Source organism: Corythoichthys intestinalis, chromosome 20 (genome assembly GCF_030265065.1).
Source record: "Corythoichthys intestinalis isolate RoL2023-P3 chromosome 20, ASM3026506v1, whole genome shotgun sequence".
NCBI lineage: Eukaryota > Metazoa > Chordata > Actinopteri > Syngnathiformes > Syngnathidae > Corythoichthys > Corythoichthys intestinalis.
The window spans coordinates 36,668,650-36,680,281 of NC_080414.1; the positions used below are offsets into that span (position 1 = coordinate 36,668,650).

At 36.7% G+C, this 11,632-nt stretch overlaps 1 protein-coding gene across 2 annotated transcripts; it reads right to left on the reverse strand.

Moving 5' to 3' along the window:
- Window positions 1-1,105: 1,105 nt before the first annotated feature.
- On the reverse strand, window positions 1,106-8,527 carry cebp1 (CCAAT/enhancer binding protein (C/EBP) 1). Of its 2 annotated transcripts, none has more exons than XM_057824574.1 (3): window positions 8,419-8,527; window positions 3,828-4,112; window positions 1,106-3,761 (listed from the first exon to the last, which is right to left on the reverse strand). In XM_057824574.1, the coding sequence occupies exons 1-3, from the start codon at window positions 8,419-8,421 to the stop codon at window positions 3,453-3,455; spliced, it is 597 nt and encodes a 198-aa protein (XP_057680557.1). In that variant the 5' UTR covers window positions 8,422-8,527; the 3' UTR covers window positions 1,106-3,452. The 2 variants fall into 2 exon arrangements, with proteins under 2 accessions (XP_057680557.1, XP_057680556.1); XM_057824573.1 differs by having other exon boundaries at window positions 3,828-4,115; window positions 8,419-8,497.
- Window positions 8,528-11,632: the final 3,105 nt, after the last annotated feature.

Genomic DNA, 11,632 nt, shown 5'->3' on the forward strand with positions numbered 1-11,632 from the left:
GCAAAAAGACACTTGGACCCTCCACAGAAGTTTTGGCAAAATATTTTGTGGACTGATGAAACCAAAGTTGAATTGTTTTGGAGTAACACACAACGTCATGTGTGGAGGAAAAATGGATCAGCTCACCAACATCAACACCTCATCCCCACCGTGAAGCACGGTGGAGGGAGCATCGTGATTTGGGGCTGTTTTGCTGCCTCGGGGCTTGGACAACAATCATGAATGGAAGAATTAATTCAAAAGTTTATCAGGATGTTTTGCAGGAAAACTTGAGGCCGTCTGTCCAGCAGTTGACGTTAAAAAGAGGATGAATGCTGCAACAAGACAATGATCCAAAACACAGACGTAAATCAACTTGAGAACAGTTTCAGAAGAACAAAATACACGTTCTGGAGTGGTCAAGTCAAATTCCAGACTTGAATCCCATTGAGATTCTGTTGCATGATCTAAAGACAGCGATTCATGCCAGACATCCCGGGAATCTGACTGAACTGCAGCTGCAGCTACAGGAAGCGCTGGTTGAAGTTATTCTGCCAAAGGGGGGAGGCACAAAATATTAAATGTGATGGTTCACTTACTTATTTTTTTCCCCCTTCTGTCATTGTTTGCATACTATCCTCATTAAAATATGAAAACCTATAAATGTTTGGGTGGTTTTAGTTAAAGGCGATGGTTTTTTCATCTGTGTGATTTTGACATAGATCAGATCACATTTGATGGTGATTTTATGCAGAAATGTGAGAAATTCCACAAGATTCAGATACTTTTTCATACCACTATAGATAGATCACTAGATAACCTGTATGAACACATCTCCCTAAAACTAGTTTAATTTCCATGTTTCTCAGTATAAATATTCTCGAAATAAGTGAAGTAAATTTTACTGACTTAGATTTCTTGAAATTAGAAAAATACCTATCTGAAAATAAGATTAAGATTTATTTTAAGAAATAAATTAGTATATTTAATCTTTTTTAAAAAATCACGTGATCGGATCGGGACATCTCTTGTCCATATAAGAAAAAAAACATTACAATAAGAAGCTACTATTAAGTAAATATACACTGTACCTTCTTACTTTACATGTCTGAATCTACTTCTCCTCGAGGCACATTTTGGCATAAAATCGGTTGCTTTATTCATGACAGTAATGCCAAAACAACAAATGGCAATAACATGTTATGTTCTGTACAAGAATCAAGCTGAACAAAACACCAGGTACACATGCAACATTTAATTTCCATCCATTCCTTTTCTTTACCCCTCATCCTAACTACTGTATAAGGTAAGATCAGGCTCTGATTTGACATAACAATGGAACTGCACTGCATCATATATGGAGATGATTGTTGTATTTGAGCCCTCTCATCAACAAAGAAGGGCATTAACATATCAGAAACCCTCTCAGTATGATGTGAGATATCCATGTTTTTTTTCCAATGCACATGAAACTGACCATTAGTACCTTTGTATGTTTTTTGTAGTGATTCTCCTTGGACTGTGCACAACGTAGAGTGCTTAACACATTAGACCAGGGGTGTCAAATGGTAGCTTTTGCATTACTGCCAGCGGGGTTGTTCTGCCTGACAGGCATGTTGTTGCTCATTCATACTCATTCATACATAATCACAAGTTTTATTTTGACATTGGCACCATAAAACTGGATATTTGTAATTTGCGTGATCAAGTGTGTGCACGACAGTGCTGGCCAAAAGTATTGGCACCCCTGCAATTCGGTCGGATAATGCTCAATTTCTCCGGGAAAATGATTGCAATTATAAATGCTGTGGTAGTAATATCTTCATTTAATTTGCTTGCAGTGAAAAACACAAAAGAGAATGAAAAAAATTTTAAATAATGATCATTTTCCACAAAACTCCAAAAATGGGCCAGACAAAAGTATTGGCACCCTTTGAAAAATCATGTGAAGCTTCCCTAATTTGTGTAATTAACAGCACCTGTTACTTACCTGTGGCACATAACAGGTGGTGGCAATAACTAAATCACACTTGCAGCCAGTTAAAATGGATTAAAGTTGACTCAACATTTGTCTTTGTGTTTACTACATTGAGCATGGAGAAAAGAAAGAAGACCAAAGAACTGTCTAAGGACTTGAGAAGCAAAATTATGAGGAAGCATGGACAATCTCAAGGCTACAGGTCCATCTCCAAAGACCTGAATGTTCCTTTGTCTACTGTGCGAAGTGTCATCAATAAGTTTAAAGTCCATGGCACTGTGGCTAACCTCCCTAGATGTGGACGGAAAAGAAAAATTCATGAGAGATTTCAACAAAAGATTGTGCGGATGGTGGATAAAGAACCTCCACTAACATCCAAACAAGTTCAAGCTGTCTTGCAGTCCGAGGGTACAACAGTGTCAACCCGTACTATCCGTCGGCGTCTGAATGAAAAGGGACTCTATGGTAGGATACCCAGGAACGTCTGACCCAGAGACATAAAGAAGACTGAAGACTACCAACAAATTTTGCAGCAAAATCTAGGGCCCAGTGTGAGAAAGCTGTCTTATGAGGGTCAGAGGTCATGGGTGTTCCATCAGGACAATGACCCGAAACACACTTCAAAAAGCACTAGAAAATGGTTTAAGAGAAAGCACAAGAGACTTCTAAAGTGGCCAACAATGAGTCCAGAGTCCTGAATCCTGTGGAGAGATCTGAAAATGGCAGTATGGAGAAGGCACCGTTCAAATCTCAGAGACCTGGAGCAGTTGGCCAAAGAAGAATGGTCTAAAATTCCATTGTAAGAAACTCATTGATGGATACCAGAAGCGGTTGTTTGCAGTTATTTTGTCTAAAGGTTGTGCTACCAAGTATTGGGCTGAAGGTGCCAATACTGGAGTTTTGTGTAAAATGATTTTTTTTTTTTTTTTTTCATTGTCTTTTGCGTTTTTTCATCGCAAGCAAAATAAATGAAGATATTACTACCAAAGCATTTGTAATTGCAATCATTTTCTGGAAGACATTGAGCATTATCTGACAGAATTGCAGGGGTGCCAATACTTTTGGCCAGCAGGGTAGCTATAATTAGCAGTACCAATTTTCTTGTTTCTGGAATGGTTAATACAACAGTATGTGGATTGTGGATGTTATTTATGATGACACAAAACTAAAACATAATACTTTTATGACAGGTGGTCTAATTAAAGTGTTTGACATGCCTCTGTGAAGATGAAATAGAAAAATGATGTCATTCATTTGTGCTAGGTTTTTGCTCGTTTGTGCTGTTATTGTTTTTGAGTTATTAACAATTCTTTTATAGGTCAACCAGACCCGCATTTTGATTTAAAACGGCTAAAAATTGTGTCAATCATTTATGCTACGTTTGTGCTCATTTGTGCTGTGAACATTTTCGTTTGTGCTGCTATCGTTTTATAGATATTGTTGGACACTGAGGAGTTCAACAATATTACTGACTGATAGTTCTGTAAGGCTTTGCTCAGATAGCAGCAACCGCTGCGGTCCCCTCTTCACTTCCCGGCAGGTGCTGCTGAGACAGGATATGTCTGAGAGTGTCCAGCTCCTGTGAGAGCTGCCCGATCTTCATCTGCAGCTTCTGGTTCTCCTCCTGCAGCTGCAGGGCCCTCTGCTGAGTCATCAGGATCCTTCTGCGGGCCTTGTCGCGACTCTTTCGTACCGCGATGTTGTTCCTTTCTCGTCTCAGCCGGTATTCTGCGCTGTCCTTGCTGATGCTCCGCTTCGCCACCGGTCCGCGCATGGTCGGCAAGATAAAAGGAGGTGAGAACTCCTGAAGAGGAAGAGTCGGTCGGTGGCGTTGCTCAATTTTACGCGCGTAAAACGCACAGTTTCTCACCTGCATATGTCCTCCGGGGTTCTGATGGTGGTTCCCGGAATTTGTGGTGCTATTGAGACAAGAAGATGTGTACGGCAGGTACGACAGGCCCATCATCTGCTCGTCTATTCTGTCCTCGCTGCTCCCCCTCAAACCCTGAGACTGGCTGTATGACAACATGTCCATTGAAGCCAAGTTGTTTGAGACGGCAGGACTCGAAGTGGTCGGGTTCAGAGTCACGTGGGTCTGATTCGGGTATGGATTCATCCATTCCTGGATGACGGAGGACACCCTGGATTCGCACATCTGCTGCGATTCAATGTAATAAAATCAGTTCATTAAAAAATACCATTAAAAACAGATCAAATGTTCTCATTGTATGCATACATACAAACTGTAATTTTCGGACTATAAGCCGGTACTTTTTTCCCTCGTTTTGAATCCTGTGGCTTATAGTTCAGTGTGGCTTATTTGTTAATTTATTTGGATTAATAGGTAACACTTTTTTTCACAGCGGTGTCATAAGACTGTCATAAGACTGTCATAATTATGACATGACACTGTCAAGGGCATTAAAGAATGCTTATGACATATGTCAAATTTTGTCCCTAAATCCATTTATGTCCAGCTTGGATCTTTTACATTCATTCAAAAGTAAGATAATTAGCCTGATGACATCTGTCGTAAGAATTTATTATTGCTCATGACAGTGTCATATCATAATTATAACGGTGTTATGACAGTCTAATGACCCCACTGTCAAATAAAGTGTTACCGGTTAATATCTTTTTGTTTTATCTTTGCTGCTGTGGTGTTATGGGCGCTGGAAACTAATTTCCCTAAGGGAACTCTGTCAAGGGATAAATAATGTTTATTGAATAGCGTACCGCACGAATGTTATTTTTAGACCGTGACATCGCCATTATAACGCGGAAGTGGGTCGTTATAAACATGCCCTCGTATACAATCCAATGTACAATGTTACATACAATACAATGTTATTTCTGTTTGTTTTCTCTGGTAATCTTTCAAAAAAGAACATGCCGATCAAACACTGCTGCTATGGACCTTGTAGAAACGACTCTAGACATTACGACATATATAGGATGTTTTCTTCATATGTTTCCCAAAATCAAAACCTCGGGGGAAAAAATGTGAACAATTGATCAACTTGTGCAGACGTCCAAAAGACCAGTTTAACGCCAGCAAGGTGAAGCCATTCACATTTCATTTGCAGTACACATTTTGTTGGGGGCCACAGTCCTACACAGGACGAAGAGGTAAGCCATTTTGAAATTTTAACTTATTTATTAGCGTGGTGTTTTGCCGTTCTGCTTCTGTCTGACAATGAATGACCTGAAAAGATTTTTTTTTTTTTTCCCAGGTCAAGAAAAGAAACTTTTCTGTTCTAAAAAAACAACTTTAGTATGGGGAAGTGAATTAAGATTTGTTATTCTTGAAAAAAAATTATAAGTGTTCTTGGCTGTCACTGAGTACACAAAACTAGCAATGTAAATTGCCCCATAGAACGGTCAGAGACGTAAGACAATCAGAGGATATAACATATAAGAAAGACGGGGCGTATGGTGGTAAAGGATAGATTGTTGAAACAGGAGAATGTCATTTTCAGTGGAGTAAGGCAATGCACACAAGAAAAAGGTGTCAATAAAAAAAGCTACCTCTGCTCTTTTTCAGTCCTCGACACTCAAGCCATCTCTTTAACTTGTATGTTCTTCCACATCTTTACTAGTGAATTTGGCACCAGGGACATCATTTTCGGACAGAATTGGTAGGTTTAGCTCGTAAATATCTCCTTCGTACACGATTTCTATGCATTTACTATCAGGGACAAACGAGAGCTTGACCCGCCTAGCAACAATTGCTAACGTCATCAATATTAATGAGCAAAAGTGATGTGTTGCTTGCGGTACGCCAGTGAATTGTAAATATCCCATAATACAGTGAGGACAACTGCGGCTGATCGTCCAATGCAGCTAATGTATGAACAAATGCTGTTTTCATGTCAAATTTGGTGGGTGGCAACTTAAATTAAATTACGGTGCATAAAAAAAGGGGGGAAATCGTAAATAAGTAGCAAATTATGCCATAACAACAACAAATTCATTAAAGTGATCCCTTGTTTTTCGCGGTTAATGGGGAACCCCCCCCCCCCCCCCCCCCGCGTGAAAAATAAAAAATCTGTGACGTTAAGGCAGAGCTTATTTTCATTTTAATTCTTTTTTTTTTTTTTTTTTTTTTTTTTTTTTTTTTTTTTTTTTGGTGTGTGTGTGTGTATGTTTAGTGTATTTATTCAGATTTAACAGCATTGGAAAGATATACTGGTACATATGAGACAATTTTTTCCTTTTTTCCCCAAAGTATAATAAATTTAAAAATAAATGAATAAATAACAAAAACAAACTAAAAAAAAAACCTTCATATGTACATTTTTATAAATTGTTTTAAGCACTGCAAATCATGATATACAGGGTGTTCCAAAATGTTTGACCCAATTTCGTAGGCCAATTATTTTGACAAATTTCAGTGGAATGACCTCATATTTTCACAGCTTGTGCAGAAACGTTTTTGTGTGTAACGTTTGGCATTTGGATTTTTTCAGGTTAAGAAATGCCGTCCACTTCAAAAGAAAAGGCATTTTGATAGGGCGGCGCTCATATTGAACATTTATGAAAATCTGTCATAGAACCAACAAATATTTGTACTTTTCTTTGTAAATTTAACCAATAAAACTTATGGCCTTCAACATAAAGTGTATTTAGTTTCATTAAGATCCATCAAGTAGTTTCTGAGATATGGGCATTCAGAATGGGGTCAACCATTTTGGAACACCCTGTAAATGAGTATCATACAGGCCAAAATTTTGAACACACCTCATTCAATGCAACACAAATGAAGGTCCCAACCCCATTGATAAAGCATGAAATTCCACTAATTATAAAAAAAAAAAAAAAAAGTTGCAGAATTTGAAAAGGCATTTTAGATGACTCCCTCTTGAAACTCATCAAGAGAATGGCAAGAGAGTGCAAAAAGTAATCAGAGCAAAGGGTGGCTACTTTCAAGATACTACAATATTATACACATTTTTAGTTATGTCGCCTTTTTTTGCTAAGTACACAATTCCACATGTGTTCGTTCATAGTTTCATTACCTTCAGTGAGAATTTACAATGTAAATACACTGAGAAAAATGAAGCAGTGGCTCATTTAAAAAAAATATATTTGCTAATCAATCACATCTAAAATTTTACTGCTAATACAATGTAAATAAATTAATTTGTTTACCGTATTTTTCGGACAATAAGTCGCACCTGAGTATAAGTCCCACCAGCCCAAAAATGCGCAATGAAGAGGAAAAAAAACATAAGTCTCACCGGAGTCGCATTTTTGGGGGGAAATTTACTTGATAAAATCCAACACATAGAACAGATATGCCATCTTGAAAGGCAATTTAAAATAAAAATACAATACAGAACAACATGCTGAATAAGTGTACAGTATGATAATGTTACATGATGCATGAACAACGAAATGCGAACGTGGCCGGTATGTTAACGTAACCTAGCTATTAAGAGTTATTCAGATAAATATAGCATAAAGAACATGCTAACAAGTTTACCAAACCATCAGTCTCACTCAAAAACACCAAAATAACATGTGAAATGATATAACAATGTGTTAATAATTTCACACATAAGTCGTTCCAGAGTATAAGTCGAACCCCCAGCCAAACTATGAAAACACTGCGACTTATAGTCCCAAAAATACGATACATTCAATTTTAAAAAATATATATATATTGGCTAATCAATCACACCTACAATTTTACTGCTAATACAATGCAAATTGTAGGTGTGATTGATTATCCTATATTTTTTAAATCAAGCCATTGTTTACTTTTTTCAGTGTAGTAATGAAAATACAGAAAAATTTTTTTAAAAAACGAACGAATGAGAAGAGTGTCCAAACTTTTGGCCTATACTGTATCTAAAATAAAACAATGTACATGTATACATGCATACATTTTAACATTTTTAAATAAAACACTGTATTTATTTATCATTATTTTTTTATTGAAATTAAATCCGGGACGGACTGAGGTTTGAAGCGTGAAGCAGCGGGAGATCACTGTATTGCAGTGTTCACACAATTAGGTATTGATATACTGTAACAAATGCACAATAATAAAATAGAGTCGTTTTATTTAGATTTGATTATTTTGACACCTTAACTGGAGGGGTGCTTTTTCAAAAAAGGTAATATAGAGAAGACACTATGCAGGAAATTTCACGCAATGAGGGAATCATTCTTTATAATGATATTAATGCTTGGATTTAATTGACACGCAAGTTTGTATTAAAAAATCTATTATATTAGTTGTAGTTTGCAGTCATTCCAAACTAAAGTGCATCACAGTGAGACCTGTTTCTAACATTTTGCTCCGCTCTGCTCACTCCGTAACACATTGGATGTTATTAAAAATCATATGTAACTCCATGCTTTTATGTTTAACTCAAAATCCTTAATTTTGCTGAAACTGTAACAACACTAATTTCATAAGTATCCCCAAACAATTATTTGGTAAACAGACTTACCATGACTCGTTGCTCCTCAGGCTCTTAGAAATGTTGTCAGGATGTCATACAGGTTGACAGTTTGATGGTAAATGGGTGGGTTGGGAGGTGGGGGGCAAAAAAATACCTCTCCACCCCCACCGACACAAATACATCTCTCTTTCTCTCTCTCGCTCTCACTTTCTCAAACGCCATTGAGTCTTTTTTGGGGGGAGGCGGGGGTGCCATTTGTGTCCCCAGTATAAATGAAGCTGTATGTTCACTAAATTTGGAGAAATACTCATTCAATTTATTTTTTGTGTATTATCAATTGTTGACAGAGGTGAGTAGACTAGCCAAAAATTTTAATCAATTAAGAGTAGCGTTACTTGAAAATAATATTACTCACGTAAGAGTAAAAGAAGTCATCCAAAAATAAAAGTGAAAAGTATTTGGTGAAAAGAATACAGTACTCAAGTAATGAGTAACGTTGTGAGTTAATGCTTACGATGTTTGACTTTATTTTTTAAACAATGTTTTTTTTTTCCTCAACACAAACTTATCTATATGAACTGTTATTATAATACTGTAGTGTAACATATTACATAACCACATTAACCCAAAGAAATACAAAACAAAACAAACACAAAAAAAACATTGAATTTCTGCGAGAGCATTATTTGTCAAAAGAGCATGAGCGCCCTCTAGTGAAGAAAACTAATTCCCTATTATGAAACGAAATCATAGGTGGAGTTTGACTTATGGGGCAGGGGGGGCACAACATGTTGATGACCCCGAAATGCAGCATCAGCTATAAAATTAACTAACAAGAATATTCATAATACTAAGTTGACAATGAGTGTTTTTTGTTTCCCATCATTTTTTAGGGTAACTCTAAATCAGGCTGCTTTGGCAATACATTTCGCCATGATCGTCATCCATTGAATATGGTAAAAAATTGTATCCACTGGGCGGAGCCATATGGAGGTAGATTTGTGTCTTTATTATTCAATCAAAAAAAGTTGCTTCAATCAAAATATATATTTTCAACCAAAAAAGGCTGCTTCAATCAAAAATGTGTTTGAATGAAAAAAAAAAAAAATTAAAAAAAAAAAAAAAAAGAAAGAAACTCAAAAAATGCATGTGAAAGCTCTTTTTTTTTTTTTTTTTTTTTTTGATTGAAGCAACTGTTTTGATTGAAGTAATTTTGATTTGTGTTTGGGCCACATTTTGGCTAGAACATTTTTGTCTTTTTTTTTATTCAATCAAAAAAGGTGTTATTTCATAAAAATTATATTTCCAAAAAGAAAAAAGAAAAAACTCAATCATAGAAAAAGTTTTTGAATGTGAAAAAAATATTTCAGATTGAAGCATTTGCATTTGAACACTTAATTTTTCATTGAAAAAGTTTTTTTTTTTTAATTGAAGCAATCGTTTTTGTGTTTGGGCCATATTATGGGTAGGATATTTGTGTCTAAATCATTCAATCCCAAAAAAAGTTGCTTCAGTCAAAAAAATATTTTCAATCAATTCAATTAATTTTTATAGCAGTTTTATTGCTTTACAACTTTTATATATATAGGAAAGTCAATTACATGCAATGACACTTTTCGACCACGGGGGGGGGCTGGCCCCCCTGCCCCCCCCCCTTAAAATCCGCTTATGAACGAAAGGGATCATATCTCCAGTGTTCTGTGGTCAGTCAGTGCCAAATAAAGACTGGGAGAGAGGTTAAAATCTTTCTTTCGCTTTCGAGTCATGTTGAGGATAGTGCTTTATGTCAAATACTTCATTTTTGAAGGTGCCTTAAAGATGCCACGTGATTGAACATGCCGGCGTGATCACAGAACGGCAAGCTTGAGTCTAATTGATATAACGGAGTCATGTGATTATTGTTGCGGCATCTCATTGGTGAAACTGTTGGAGCTGCAGTTGGCATTGCTGGGAAAGAAAAAGTCAAATTGAATAAGTAGAATATATAGGAAAAATGTAATGACTAGTGTAGACCAAAGTAGCGGAGTGAGACTAGCATTTCTTCTTCACAAATCTACTCAAGTCAAAAAAAGTAAAAAGTATGGTTTAGTAAAACTACTCTTAGAAGTACGTTTTTCTCCAAAGGTTACTCAAGTAAATTTAACAGAGTAAATATGATGCGTTACTACCCACCTCTGATTGTTGTCTATTACAAATTCATGGGTACATGCTCCTAAACTATTTTTTTTATTTAATTGACTTTTGTCAAAAGGTTGTTATGACATTTTGCAATGTCTGCTGTGTGTACCCTTCAAGATAATCATGTTCGAATATTGCAATTTAAATTTGATAATAAAATCCTGACATTGACTGGAAGTTTTCAAAATGTTTCTTTAGTGTTTTTTGGGGGTTTTTTTGTTTTTCGTTTTTTTTTTTGGGGGGGGGGGGGGGGGGGGGTCCGACAGTGTATCACCTGAACCAGGTGTGAAAGTGGCTAGAATTTCTTGCCAGAACTCCTCGACGTGAAGGTCGCCAGAAATGGTTTTTTTTTAATATTTTGGGAGGTGGTCAAACCTCTTAAACTACTGAAATGCAAAGAAAACTGTTTTAGCACAGTTATTTCTATAACACATACAAAAACTGATTTTCATTCAAAATTGTATTTTTTTCAATGATTTGCAAAATAAAAGTTAACAAAAAACAGCAATAACCCCAACCTCCATCTCCTAACTTTTATTTTTAATCAAAACAAAGCGTCACGTTGCAAAACATGGAGATCGATCGTCGGAGTGCTGCTGTTTTAACTTTAACCCACTTGTTGTGTTTGTGGGGTCGTATCCGCTTCTGCTGTTTTGCTCTTTTGCCTTGTAGTAGCCGGTTTTCCACCGGTTTCTAATCTGGTCAACGCTCCGGTCTATTCCGGCTTCGTGTAACCTCTCGTGAACTTTTTTAAATAGTTCACTGTTCCTCGTTTTACGCCCGTCTAAGCGAGCAATTATATTCAATTCTTTTAAAGTTTGAATTAAATACAATCTTTCCGCCGGACTCCAATTAGGTGCGCTGTGCTTGGAAGCCATGTTGCAAGTGACGTTACTTACATCACAAAGTGACGTCACCACGTCAGTACGGAGCATGTGCAGAAAGAACGCAACCAGACACCATTCCCTGTTTACATGACATAATTACATGATATAATTTTACTTCTAATCGGTTTGGGAAAAGGAATATTCCACCCCTGTGAATCGGAATGAAATTCCATTCGGTTTGGGCCTGTTCATTCCGA

What these genes read in the sequence shown, in the direction of transcription:
- cebp1 (XM_057824573.1), bottom strand. An exon ending in ACCCCGGAGGACATATGCAG is followed by an intron (nt 3,762 to 3,827) that starts GTGAGAAACTGT and finishes CTTCCTCTTCAG; the next exon opens with GAGTTCTCACCTCCTTTTAT.